Below are 15,392 nucleotides of genomic sequence, written 5' to 3'. Positions count from 1 at the left end.
CGCTAATTGAAACCACTAATTTATTCCACTAATTGCGAGGTTCTGAATGAAGCTTTAAATTTGTTAAGAAAGATAAATTTTCTTTATTTTATTTCATAGAGGGTACTTTGAAGATTTAACCAAGATTTTACCAACCCTACCCAAATCAAAATGCAATCTTCCAAAAATGTTATGCTGATTTAAACGTTTTTAAAGTATCATTAGTGGTATTCTCTGTAAGTTTGAATTCGTTCTCATTAAAATGAACAGGCTCTATTTCTTGAACTAAAAAAATCTTCAAATTGAATTAATATAATATATTGTTTTTAAAAACATGATATTCAAAGTTTATTTCAAAGGAATGCTAGGTAATATAAATTATACTGAATTGTTAAAAAGTAACGTAATTACGAACAAAATAATCCTAGCATGTGAAACATCCAGATAAATTGCCAAATTTACTGTCTGTTTTTGACAATTATTGTATTTCACTTAAATATTTATTGTGTTAAAATGTTTTATGTTAATTTTTAGTATTATTTTATACTGGGAATATTAAAATAGATTTGTATATAAGTTATCAATAAAGTGGTGAAACATAATTTTAAGAATAAGGTCTTTCACATGCTAGGAATATATTAGCATTTTCTTATAAAGAAGGGTATGAGTACTTGCAAGGTATATTCCTAGTTTGTGGAATAGTACCTTTCTTTTATTGATAGTCCTTAAAATTTTTGATAAAAAAATAGAAAAAAGATTTATTATTTGATGTAAAAAAATTGGGATTAAGTACAAAAAGAACCGAAAAATATATTGAAAATTTTTATTCTATATTACTTAGTCAATCTGATTCTATATTCTGCCAAATTCAAATAAATTTCTTTCAAAGAAGTAAATTCACATGATCAACATAGTTTGATTCTTTTTATACAGGGTTCGGCAATAGTGCGTCGGGCAACTGTATATAGCTCCTAGAATAAAAAACTTGGAAATTTTCTGTAAGTGCAAATCTAAAGTATGTACTAACGTACTACGTACTATGTACTACTAAAGTTACTACAATTTTTCGTAAAATATGATATATTATGTATAGTCGATTTTCCGAAATCAAATGTCGATTAGGGTTCACTAAAACTAGTTTTAGTTTAGTTTCTTCAATTTTGTCATGAAACATTGCGAACTTACCACCAGGTTCAGCATTGGTCTGGTTGTACCAAATATAAATAAATAAATAAATGCCTTTATTGTCAAAAAATTTTCAATTTGTGGACAAAGGTAAACTAACAAACAAAGTAAAAAAAGACAAGGTACACAAACAAACAAACAAAAGATAATACAAAACATTATACAAATAATATTGTCAGTCTTATTGTTAAAATAAACATATATAAATGTTTACAATGTCAAAAAGAACAAAAAAAAAATTAAAATAATATTCAAAAATATTTAGCCAGTTTATAGCAAAATATCAATGACCTCTAAATAAATTAATTTCGATGTCATTAGTAAATATAGCAATAGCAAACATTAGACCAGTGTTTTCAAGATCAAATTCGATTTTCAATTCAAATATAATTCATTTACGGCGTAGAAAGCCTTGTCTAGTAAATAAGAGTTCAATGCTTTGCGAAATGAAAAAAAAATGATGTTATGGATTTGATTTCAAATGGCAGGTGATTGTGCATTTTTTTTCGAGTTGTATAATATTGAACTTTTAACTAACTCTGAGCGTGGGGTAGGTAGATAAAGATCTTGCTCCGCGTTCCTGAGTGGATAAGTGTGAGATGGCCTTTCTTGAGAAGCTGATACATGTTTACGTATTAGGCAAACGGATTCAAATATAAATAAGGAAGGAAGAGTCAATATTTTTAATTCTCTAAAAAAGCCCCGGCAATGAGTTCTGCTATTTAGTCCCAGTGAATATCGAACAGCTCTCTTCTGGAACTTGAAAATGCGGTCAAATTGAGCCGCACAACACGCACCCCAGAATGGAAGGGCATACCTGAGGTGCGACTCAAAAAGTGCATAATAAACAGTTCTAGCCACCAAGGGCATAACAGGCTATTCTAGAGGTTGAGAAGTTAAGTTCCTTAGAAACTGATCTTAGCGCAAAACAGGCAGCGCTTAGTTTCTTTGATAGAGCTTCAATGTGAAAGTCCCATTTCAGAGAATTGTCTACAACAAGCGCTAAGAATTTTACGGATTTTACGACGTCAATGGTGGTGTTGTCAAGTACAAAAGGCTGCAACGAGTTTTTATACGACAAAGCCTTAGTTTTAGAAATGTTGAGACTCAGGAGGTTCGAATCGCACCAAGATTTAATGGTGATTAAGTCATTTGATATAATCCTATGAAGTGCCGCGATGTCCTTGTTGCTCCAAGTGAAGCTAGCGTCGTCCGCAAAAGACATATTTTGCCACTGATGTTTATGTTAGCAATGTCGTTAATAAAAAGAAGAAACAAAATAGGGCCTAGTACTGAGCCTTGTGGTACTCCACATTCTATTGGCTTGCTAGAAGACAACGTGGTATCCACCCTCACAAGTTGACTTCTGTTGCTCAGATACGACTTAAACCATTCGAGAGATGATCCCTGAACCCATAGTGCTGCAGTTTATTAATTAGGATCTTATGATTTACACAATCAGAACGCCTTAGAAAAATCACAGAAAATTGTTGCTGTAGAATGATGGTTGTTTAGGCTGGAGTAAACTTTATTAAGGAGGGAAAACATAGCGTCATTTGTGGACTTGTTGCTTAGAAATCCAAATTTATATTCAGTAAGTATTTTGTACTTAAACAGAAAAGATACCAGCCTGCTTTTAACCAACCTTTCTATGATCTTAGATAGCGTTGGAAGGAGTGCAATTGGGCGATAGTTAGAAGCTTCATCTTTGTCTCCTCCTTTGTGCAGTGGAATGATTATTGCCGTCTTAAGACATTTTGGAAAAATACCATTTTGGAACGACATGTTTATTAAAGTTGTTAGGTGATTCAGAGTGCTTTCTGGCAGATTCGAAAACATTTTTAAAGTTAGCCCATCGGTCCCAGAAGAGGATTTATTTTTGATGGTATTAATTGTACTGTGATATGCCGAAGAATGGGGTTGGAAGAGAACAAAAACAGGCATTACTCACATTGCCACAGCCTCACCCCTGGCCCCCTCTTGGGCGAGTCTGTAGTCTGTCTACTTCTTGATTGCCCACCACATTGCTGTGACGCCTTGACGCAGCCAGGACAGTGCTTCTCGGCAGTCCATCACAATTTTCGATCTCACTGACACAACGTTGAAAGATCCAGCTCCAAAATCCCTGTTTGCATTTTTATCTCGTAAATGCAAAACCAACAACTATGGTAAAGCCCGCGGATGCGGAAAAGCAGGATTAAAATGTTCAATGATTTGTGCACACTGCAATAGAAAATCCTGTGACAACGTCACTGAAGTGTCACTCGACGAATCAAGAAAATATTTTAAATTCTATAGGATGGCTCAAAAAAGTGTTAGTGGATCAGGATTATTTTTTTAAATGGAACACTCTGTATATTATTACATTTTCGGCTTCCTTTCATATCACTTCTCATAATCCTAAGATATGAGTAAATAAATTTCGATAGTTTCAGAGATATTAATAAATAAATAAAAGATATATATTTTTCAGCCTTTCTTAAAAAAATTATTAAAAATACAAGAACTGTCTTGAAATTAAAACCATATTAGGTACTTTAAATGGTCTGTACTTATTTTGCTATAAATATGGTAATCGTAAATCATACAGGATGTTTAAAATTCTACGATAATCTTTCTAAAATGTAAAATAATTTTACTTCGTTTTTTTAAATGGAACACCCTATACAGGGTGAGTTTCCTACGATGTTCTCTATGGGTATCTCGGAGAAACTAGTGGAGATAGAAAGTCGGTTAAATGGGGAAAGAATTGCAGTTTTGTGGGGTCATATATATGCGCCTTTCAGATTATTGAAAAAGTTCATGGCTTACTAGACATTTCGAAAAAAACAAATTTCGGCTATTTTAAAAATTGTCCATAATTCCATTATAATCTATTTTAGACAAAAAGTTTTCAGATAAAAGTTGTAGATAATCTCATCCCCAATGAGTTTGTGTTCTTCGATTTTTTTCTAAAGCCTCTCATTTTTGACATATGACACAAACATATGTTTTTTTTAAATGGAAACCATAGTTGGCCATGACTTCATAAAAGCGCCAAATCTAAAAGGCGCATGTTTATGACCCCACAAAACTGCAATTCTTTCCCCATTTAACCGACCATCTATCTCCAGTAGTTTTCGAGATACCCATAGAGAAACTCACCCTGTATATTATTTTTCAATGGATGGTGAATTAAAAAATGAACATTTTTTTGTATTTAGAGTATTCCAAAATTTTTAACGGTTTCACAGTTTTATATATCATATAGCATTTTCCACAGTAAATTTTTATCAAAGCTACCCAATGATTTTTCTCCCGTATTTTACTGTTGAAAGAGGCATATGGAATAATACTGCGTGTATCTGAGAAACCATTAAAACTTTTGAAATACTTTTAATACAAAAAATGTTCATTTTTGAACTCTCCGTCCAATAAAAAAATTATATGCATACTATTAAAAAAAAAAATTTTATATTTTAGAAAGTTTGGCGTAGAATTTTGAACATCCTATATGATTTACGACTACCATATTTACACAAACCATCTAAAGTAAATACCTAATATAGTTTCGATTTTAGGAGAGTTATTGTACTTTTAATAATTTTTTTAAGGCCGGAAAATATGTATTTTTTATTTATTTATTAATATCTCTGAAACTATCGAAATATATTTACTCATATCTTAGGATTATGTAAAGTGGTCTGAAAGGAAGCCAAAAATGCAATAATATACAGGGTGTTCCATTAAAAAAAACTCATCCCGATCCACTAACACTTTTTTGAGCCACCCTATAGAAGTTAAAATATTTTCCTGAAATACATCTTCGTATATACTTTAGGTTTGCACTTAAACAAAATTTCCAAGTTTTTTTCTTCTAGGAGCTACAGATGCCCGATGCACTGTATATTTGAACTTTAAAACTAGTAAGCTAAAACATAGCTGCCATTCAAATTATTATCATTAATAATAATAAATACATTTTTATTTAACAAATTTAGGACAGCAAGAATATTCTCAGAGGCAGTTAGCTATTGCTTCAGGAATTATCTTGTTGGTGATGATTCCATTAATACTGCTCTTTACTTATTTGGCGTACATGTTCCTTAAGTCGAAGCAGAAGGAGAAAGAGGAAGAAGACCAACAAGAACAAGCTCTTTTAGAACAGAAAAAGTAAGTAGAAAATACACTTTAAAATATGTACTAGATGAAACCGAAGCAGGTTTTTATGATTTATGTTATTTTTTTTCTGCAAAATTTCTCTTTTTATAATCATTGTTTATATCGGTATGCTTGTTTATACAGGGCGTCCCAGAAATAAGTACAAGTATTTTAATGGATGGTAGATCTGTCCAAAAGAAATATACGTATTTTGCCTTTTTTAAAATAAATTGGTAATAACCGAGTTATTTAACTTTGAAAATTTAAAAAAAATGGGAAACATTTAAAACAAATGCAAAACAAAAAAAACATTTTGAGAGCCGCCAGCAGCAATCAATAACACTGTCACGCAAAATAAAAAAAGTGGTCTATGCTTTTTACCATACCATCACATTCTATAGTATTTTTCGACGCTGACCATGAATCCGCTATCAGAATTACGTCTTTTACATTTAATTTTTTTTTTCTAACCTCAAAAACTTAGTGAAAATCAGTAAAAATTCAGAAAAATGTAGTAGGAAAAAAATTAAAATTTTTTAAAACGAGAATTTTAAGAAAGCTGATTTTTTAATATACAGGGTGGTCCGAACTGTATTCCGGAAACTTTGGCAGCATATTCTGCAGGTAAAAATAAGTAAAAAAGTTCTTATAAATGTATGTTCTAAAATGCTTAGTTTCAGGGAGATACAGGGTGTAGAAGTGTCATTTTTATCTCGATTTTTCCAAATAATTTCTGAAGTAACGTCAATATTTGGATGAAAATTGGACTTACTACTAGTAGAGGACGCCACCTACTTGTGTTTTAGCCTTTGAATAAGAAGACTAAGGAAGGAGCATATCAAAAATCTTAGGTACACCGCGATGGGCCTCAAATATGGCCGATTTAAATTCCGGTTTATCAGTGTCATTCTAATTTTATTTAAAAAATGTAAAACTATGATGTAGGGTAGACGTGGGGTAGACTCAATAATTTGTTGTTTTATTTTACGTTGTGAATAAATGTTGGTAGTTATTAAAATTGTTATAAAAATATATAATTCTAATAAAAATAGATAAGTTATAATAAGTATTTATTATCACAAACATCCGATACGCTACTGAAGCAGGTAAGTCAAATTAACGTATCTAAATTCTTTGACATCTAATCTTTGACAAGTAATAAATAAAAGCTAAAATGCAAGAAAAAGATATAATTTAGTTAATTTAAGTGAATTTCATAAATGATCGGTTTACTACACGTATGTATATTATATAGTCACTTACTAGCGAAAAGTTGTTCCATTATTTCACTCAATTTTTGCCGAGATCTACTGCACGCCACACAACCAACTATTTTAGAGTCTTTTTCCATAAATCGCGATAGCGTCACTGTTAATTTAAATGCTGCCACAATTTCCATCTAGATTTACTACCTTTATACAACTATCAGTAGTAGAATAAATAATAAATAACATAAAATAAGGTCCGTAAAGACTGACAAATCCACAAAATTTCAAATCAAATTCAAATGTGTCAAAGGAATCGTCAAACAGAACTGTCAAGGATCCCCACCCTAGAGTGCTTTTATGGCGCTTTTTCCGCCTACCATGTATGAATACATGGATAGCATTATGCTCCTTCCTTAGTCTTCTTATTCAAAGGTTTTAACTGATTTGAAGCGTAATAACTTTTTGTCCGTAATTGTATAAAACTATATACCGAGTAAAAAAATATACATTTACGACGTTTTTTACGTAAAAAAAGTTTCTTTGTAAAAATCGCTACGAGTTATGGTTCTTGAGATATTTGGAATCGATATTATCAATACCTGTCGTCATTGACATATGTAAATTAAACATATTGACTACGAAAATGTATATTTTAAAAATCAACGTCGAAATATATATTACATGTGTATACGATATATATAATGACATGTATTGACTATTTCCGTTCTAAATATCTTCAGAACGGTTGCTCGTAGCGATTTTTACCAAGACGTATTTTTTACGTAGAAACTCACGAAAATGTATATTTTTTTACTCAGTAGTTTTATACAGGTACGCACAAAAAGTTATTACTCTTCAAAATAGTTAAATTACATGTAGGTGGCGCCCCCTACAAATAGAAGTCATATTGACATTAAAATCAAATTTCTCATGTCAAAAAACTCCGAGATATCAATTTTCATCCAAATATTGACGTTACTTCAGAAGTTATTTGGAAAAAATCGAAATAAAATTGAAACTTCTACAACCTATATCTCCGAAACTAATCATTTTAGGGCATACATTTATACGAACTTTTTTACTTATTTTTACCTGCAGAATATGCTGCTATATATATGCTAGTTTCCGGAATACAGTTCGGACCACCCTGTATATTTTGCTATGGTCTCCTGTGCTCTCCTGACCAAAGTGCGGACCGTCTTGCTGCCGGTACACTACTGCGGTTCACTACTGCGCATCACATCTGTACAGGATATCCCATTTTCGTGTGTTTTATGGGATTTCTCGTTTATGAGTAGAGATACAATGAAGCGATTTTCACATTATTTTGTTACGTTTTTATGAAACTAAATATGCTACACATAGGTTTGTCCTAGCTTCTTTAGTTCCTAAAATACAGGGTAAATTTGTGATGCGCAGTAGTGAATAGATGTTGAAACAGATATGATGCGCAGTATAGTTAACGCAACGTCTACCGGCAGCCAGACGGTCCGCATTCTGTTCAGGAAAACATAGAAAAAGATATTATATTAGACAGTTAAAGCAAGGCACATTACGTATACGTATCTCTTGACACGTAACGCAGAAACCTACGTTACGTCTGCCGTTGCGTTGTCGTGTAAACAAGAGGCAAAGCAAGTATTTTGACGTACAGCTGGTTCCAAAAAAAATGAACACGACTCTTTACATATTTTTTCGAATATTTGAACAGTGTATATTTATGTGTCATGTATTTTGACATGTTAAGGTTATTGTGACATTGTATAAAACAACTTTGCTTTTGACAAAGTAGCAAATACCTTTTTCAGAATGTCAGCATGACATGAATAGAGAAATGGAGGACTGGTATCATAGAATATACTGCCCGAAATAATAAAAGTATGTTTTAAATCGTATTCAATTTTATTGGAACCAGCTGTACGTAACGCAAATGGTACATTTGTAATTCTAAATTATTTTGTGATACAATTTATTTAATTTTAAAACTGAAAATGGATATCTATTATTTCTTTGATTCCACATTAAATTTATAAAAGTAATAATCGAAAAACGAACAAAATTATAAATGGAAATTATTTTATTACAGAAAGTAGTCCTTACAACTTAAAATGCTCTTAGTAATAAAACATATTGGAAAACAGACACAGTTTTATGATTATTTATTAGATTCCATCTTTTAGAATCCTCATATGGATTTTGGCTAAGATCTAGCAATTAAATAGATTCCAAAATTAGTCTATTATCTTAATATTTTCATACTAATTTATTGTAATAAAATAGGCCCAGTTCTGTTACACTGGCCCACACTTGCCCCAAAATTTATGAAATAACTTAGTTACTAGCCAGTTGTGGAAACGAGTTGTTTGTGAAATGAAATTGTACGTTCGGCATCATTCGGGTGAAAATCGAAACTCCTTCGGCTCGATACGTTTGCGTTTTGTACGTACGTAAAGGCACGTAAAGATACGTATCACGTATCCGTAAACGCAAGTGAATTTCTCAAATGTCAAACGATACGTTTACGTCTAAGTCTTTGGCCGTGCTTTAACTGTCTATTAAAGAACCAGCTTTCTTAAAATTCTTTCTTGAAAACGTTGCTAGCTTTTAGACTAAAACAGCGAAATCTTTATGGAAATGAAAATATAAAATGACACCAATCACAAGAAAATCGTATATCCGATGAAAGGTGGCACGAAAATGCAATAAATTTAAAAACTGCATCATTTTCTAACCAATCGAAGTCTTTAAATTCAACCAATAAAAGTAATATCGTATCGTCGGACAACGGATGCATTAAAATCAAGCTCTAATAGTAATCTAAAATGATTCAAAAACCTACAGTGTCAAACTATACTACCAGTTAAAATATTTGCACTTATTTCTGGAACACCCTGTACAAAACCTTTTACAATGTTTAAATTTAGATAATTAGAATATTTAGACAGAGATTAAAACTAACTTGAATAACATACCATTACTAGGACTTCTTTCAGCGATCTTTGGGCCCAGGGGAAAAACTTGATAAGCGCCAATTTCTTAATTCTAGGATTTTACAATATTATATTAGGTCTGGTACCTACAAAATGTGTAAACTCTGCAGGGCAATAAGTTGTTACATCCTATAGTGTATCCCTAGTAAAAATATGGAATACACCGAAATAATTAATCTGATAACCACCAGCCGTCCAGTGCTCTCCTGTAAAATTTGTAAAATGGCGCTTATCATGTTTTTCCCCCGGACCCTTCATATGTTAACAGTTATTTAAAATTGCAGAAAAATCTACATTTTCACTTGCTATGTTATCCCGCTCTTTTATATTTCGAATTTATCCAAATGTCAAAATTGTTGACATAATGGTGAAGGCAAATGTATAAAAATCCTTTAAAAAAGTTAAAGACAAAATATTATTCTTTATAACAAAATAAGTCTTATTATCACAGAATAAGTATGTTGTATTATCATTGTCTGTGGTTATTTAGAATCAAGGGTATTATAACTTGAATATGTATTATAAACAAGGGTATTATCTCTGAGTAAAACTCTGACTACAAACTTGATTTATTTTTTACACAATTAAAAAAAAATGAGATTCCCTTTACTCCTTTACGTCCTGATACCGACGAAATAATAAATAAATAAATTATTTTTTATTCTTCAGTACGTTTTCGGATTGTCTTTACAAGAGGAAAAAAAACTCTTTTATTATTGACATTTTGAGAAAAATTCATTCTTCATAAACAATTCTGCTTGTTGTAATGTATGGTTAGCCCCGTTTATACTTTTCCAAATTTCCATACCGTTTTAGAGAAAATTAAGAAAAATATGAAAATATTGTTAGTGGAGTGCACAGAGACTTTTACCTCGGAATTAAATTACTGTGAATTGAAACCTTTTCTGTATTGTGTTTTATAGATAAAATACTGAAATGTTTACCCATTTTTTTTCGTTACCTTTTAATTTTTTATTTTAGTAAATTCTTAGTTATTTCCTTCTTAATTTTTATATTTTTTTTATTTTTTTTTCTAAGTAAATTTATTGAAATAAATAAATGAAATACATAAGCTATACTTATTCTGCTTAATTTCTAATCATTGACATTTTGATTGAAATCGAATTATACAGGGTGGCGCGTGACGCGACATATACGACGCGGTTTTTGCAAAGAGAACAAAAGTTTGTATTAAAGTGAAATATTGTGAGCTTATGTAAGTCAATTTAAATCACTTTCTAAAATTATATAGAGTTCTGCAGGGTGTCCCCCGAAAAAGTTATACATCAAAGTGTTTTTTGTAATGGAACACTCTATACCGGGTGCGTCTCAAAAGTGGCTCACCCCTATAACTTCTTTCTTTTTTTAGTTAAAAGAACGAGATTTGGTATGTTAGTATATGACATAAATTAGGATTGATTGACGTATTCAATTGTTTTCGGTCACTTCCGGTTTCACCGGAAATGACTACAACTTTTGATATTTAAATGGCACCCCTGGTATTTTTTTACTTTATCCGATAGAAAATGTCACTCTGAATAGAATGACACATCATATATCAACTTTTGACATTTTCGCATATGGTTTATTTGAAATTATAACTTGCGGTTCGTAACGCAAATTTGACTCGAAATACCAAGTGTGTGATATCAAATTATTCGTAAAAAAATGCTTTTTCCAAATATGCTAATGAGCCACCCTCGTTCCATTTGAAAAATTTGAGATATGATTAAAAATACGATTTGAGCATTTTCTAACTGGCCAGGACAAGACCCTAAGAACATTAGACGATCAAATCTATTTTTCCAAGCCTCCTTGATGAAGAATTAGTGTTTTTACCATAGCCATGACTCTTTAGATTGAATTTTAATATACAATTTTTTTTAAGCGAGAATGTCAAAAGTTGACATATGATATGTCATTCTATTCAGAATGTCATTTTCTGTCGAATAAAGTAAAAGATTCCGAGGGTGCCATTTAAAAATCAAAAGTTGTAGTCATTTCCGGCGAAACAGGAAGTGACCAAAAACAATTGACTACACCAATCAATCCTAATTTATGTCATATACTAACATACCAATTTTTCGTTTTTTTATCCGAAAAAATAAAAAAGTTATATATATACTTTTGAGACGCACCCAGTATATTAATCGAGATATTAATTGATTTTCAGATTCTAATAAAAAAAAAGGCGAGTTTCATTAGAAAAGTATATGAATAAAATGTTTAGTTTTTGAAATAAACTTGATAAAAATATAATATGTCATAAAATGTCAATAATAAAAAAGTTTCTCCTCTTGTAAAGACAATCTGGAGACCTGGAGACATACTGTATAATTTCACTAAACTATTTACTGTTATGTAGGAGGGCTCAGGAAGCTGCCGCCAAAAAACTGACGGAAGCTGAGGAAGAAACTGACACCGAAAGCAACGTAATGAGTGACGTCACGACGGTTTCACCTGAGCCGACGCGGCCTCAGAACACCAATCAGCAAGCCGCTACCAACGGGAAAGAATCAGAAATCTATTAGATAGAATTAATATTATTTTTAGTGATATGACAAGAAATATTACATAAAATCCATCGTTATTAGTGGACACTGATACACTGTGAACCTAATTTTAGAAATAATAGTCTCTAAAATATTTTGAATCATTTATATCAAGCAATTTATGCGAAAATGTATTTATTATATCTGTTAAATGTCATATTCAGTCAACAATTGATAGAGTTTAGTTACTTTTACTTATACTTTTATAAGAGAGAAACTTATGAACTATTTATACTCTTTTCTATTATAAATAATAATTTATAGTGTGAAATACATCAACACCAGCAAAATATCATAACTGACTAAAGAAAATATAGTAATCCAGCAAAGCAAGTATTTTAATTCTATGCGACAGATGCAATGGAAGGCTCTAGTAATTCATACAGCTTTTATAGAACTTTTTTATATTTTTTTCAAAAACGCTAATAACATTCATAAATCATCTAAAATTAATAACATCTGAATTCGAATCTTTTATAGTAAAATTTACCGTACTAAATCAGTTGTGTCCAAAAGCATATAGTTTTTATTTATAGAAAATATTTGTATTAAAAAAATATGAAAATATCGTTTAGTCACTCATAAGAGAATCAAGTGCATTGTTAAAATTATTCTGTGTTCTTGAATTTGGGCACATTATTGATTATATTTAAGCATTATTTAGAAACATTTGACTTAAACATGTTTATTCATCATTTTATGTATTAGTTAGTATTTACCTGAAATATTTTTATTACTCTAAAATATTTTTAACTTTTTTTAGTATTTTAAGCTTTTTTTTGTATATACATTATGTTTAGAATAGCTCCGAAAATTATTTATACAGATTTTAGAAGTACAAATTTATTCTAGACGTTTGGTTTTTTTAAAAATATATTGTAACGACTAACTTTTTTCTTGTTTAGTTATTTTAGAATGAAAAATTTAATATTAGCCTGTATTATTTTATTAATTGTTTTGTTTAATAAAATATAAAATAATAAAATTACATTTAGTTTCATTGTGAGCTTTTATAGTATACTTGCGATCCATATTACAAAGAAAGATAATTTAAAGTTTAGAAAGTAGAACCAAAAATTACAGAATAACTCAGTGTTCCGAAAATGCTCTATATCACTTGATTTCTTGTTGATTTATGTTAATAAATACGGTTTCCTATATTAAAATTGAAAAGATAAACTTTTACTAAAAAAATTGAATAAAGAAAAAATCTACCGAATTTTATATTCCTCTGAATTACATCCCTGATAATATTAGAACATCACTTATGTCACATCGTAGTAAGCCACCACTTCCAATCCAATCCATCCTTCTTTTATCCAAAAATTCACAAATGTGGTGTGCAACTCAGATGTATCACAAGTACATATTTTTTATCTACTACATATTTTAATGCTAAAAAAGTGTCGATAAATTCATCAGGGACGCGCATATAATTTATCACCAGAATATTTTTCAAAAAAAACATGTGCGCTACTGACTTTTTTCTTTTGATATCAAAATTGTGTAGGCCGTTTAATGCCAATTAAAAGTTATCTCTTGATATTTTGTCGAATTCGCCCTTCTTGATGAGATAAAGGCAATTTTATTAATCATAATTAATAAAATTAAAATAAAAATATAATTAATAAATTATTATACAGGGTGTCCCAAAAATAAGTGCAGATATTTGAACTGGTAGTATAGTTCAACCCCAGAAACACGCCTATGAGGTTTTTTTTGCGAAAAAAAAATGTTGAAAATTTTATATTTTTCTTGACATTTTCCGGAAAATGTTGAAAAACTTTTGAGTGCCACTGTTCACTCCCCGGGAAATTCGTTTACCGGGCATAGAGAGTGTCGGAGAGAATGCAACGTTGCCACCTCCTACCATACCCACATTCTGCATGTTTATCTATAAATTCAATTATTTTGCTAACAGAAAAAAATACGAAATTAATTTTATTCATATTAGTGTAGATTGCTCTACTAAAAATATAATTACTATTAGTTATTATTACTATTAGTCTAACTTACAGCAATTTCAAATTAAAACAAAATGGTATTTAATATAATTATAAAAAACCTAATTTTAAAAAGTTTTAACATCCTGTAACATTAAAACTATGCATTTCCATACCCACGTTTGTAGGAACTTTTTTTCATATTTTTTGATGAGGAATCAATGAGTACTTATTTAAAACTTCCGCAAGTTAATGGTACTAAATTTTTTTAAAGGTTGCTATTAGACTTAGGATCAAGGCAAATTAATAAAATTGCATTTATCTCATCAAGGAGGCCAAAATCAACAAAATATCAAGAGAAAACTTTTAATCGGCATTAAACTGCTTACACTATTTTGCTAACAAGAGAAAAAAAGTCAGTGGCGTACATGCTTTTTTTAAAAAAATATTCCAGTGATAACCCATATGTACGTCCCTGGTCCCTGGTGAATATTTCGATGTTTTTTTAGCTTTAAAATATGTCGCATTTATAGTAACTTTTACTCTCAAAATTTCATTCGAAACGCTAAAAGTAGTTGGAAGAGAATTATAGTATATCGAAAAAATATTAAGATTTTAATACCCTGCAGCTACGAAACAAAGCAGAATCGGACCTATGTTGATATGAAAAATAAAACTTATTTTTACGTGAGGAATCTCCCCACGAGAGTTTTTTTAATACATTCTGTATAGATAGGAGTATAGAATAAGATCATTCAAACAAGTTTGTTTTCAAATACCTCACTTTATGCCTTTGAACAGGTCTTTTGGTGCTGTCTTTTGTAAGCTCTTACTTTCAAGTTGAAAATAAATTTTATGTCCATGATGATGGTTAACAGTTTTCTCAAGTGATCCCAAGCAACACAGATAGTAGCAGGTACGTTCCTGGGACTACAAAAGCGACCATCAATAGACTGCCACTATCGACGGCTACGTTGCCGCCACGTAGCCGCCGCGTAACTGTTACTAAAATGGTGAAGAATTTGGGGTAACTGGGTAGTATACCGGGTGGTCCCAGGGACTAACGCTGCCACTATATTTCGTAACTATAAAGTGAAAGGGTAGTAGCGGCCACTATCGTGCTACGTAGCGGCCTGGTCGCCCCTACGTGGCCGCCTGGTAACTGCTACTATATAGTAGTAAAATATTCTTCTAGCGACCTCTACTTTTAAAAAACGTTTTGAAATAAAATAATATGATATGACAGCCGCTGTGCATGGCCATGTTAAAGTTAAGTTAATAATGGCGTGTTATGTTTATGATGAAAATGATGGTTTTTAATCGCGTATTTCGGACACTTCCAGGACTAATATAATAACGCACGTCACTTTACTGACAAATATTACCGAGTTAGAT

At 31.0% G+C, this 15,392-nt stretch overlaps 1 protein-coding gene across 1 annotated transcript in view; it reads left to right on the top strand.

Moving 5' to 3' along the window:
* The window catches only part of LOC115880684 (protein mesh-like), a 35,380-nt gene extending 23,008 nt beyond the window's left edge, over nucleotides 1-12,372 (top strand). Inside the window, exons 11-12 of the mRNA XM_030897972.1 lie at nucleotides 5,145-5,316; nucleotides 11,868-12,372. Of these exons, the coding sequence (XP_030753832.1) occupies nucleotides 5,145-5,316; nucleotides 11,868-12,033 (338 nt within the window). The 3' untranslated portion in view covers nucleotides 12,034-12,372. The remainder of the gene's footprint in view (nucleotides 1-5,144; nucleotides 5,317-11,867) is intronic.
* Nucleotides 12,373-15,392: the final 3,020 nt, after the last annotated feature.

This window comes from Sitophilus oryzae, unplaced genomic scaffold (genome assembly GCF_002938485.1).
Source record: "Sitophilus oryzae breed Bouriz unplaced genomic scaffold, Soryzae_2.0 scaffold_1082_pilon_pilon, whole genome shotgun sequence".
Lineage (NCBI taxonomy): Eukaryota > Metazoa > Arthropoda > Insecta > Coleoptera > Curculionidae > Sitophilus > Sitophilus oryzae.
This window is presented reverse-complemented; position numbering and strand designations above follow the sequence as displayed.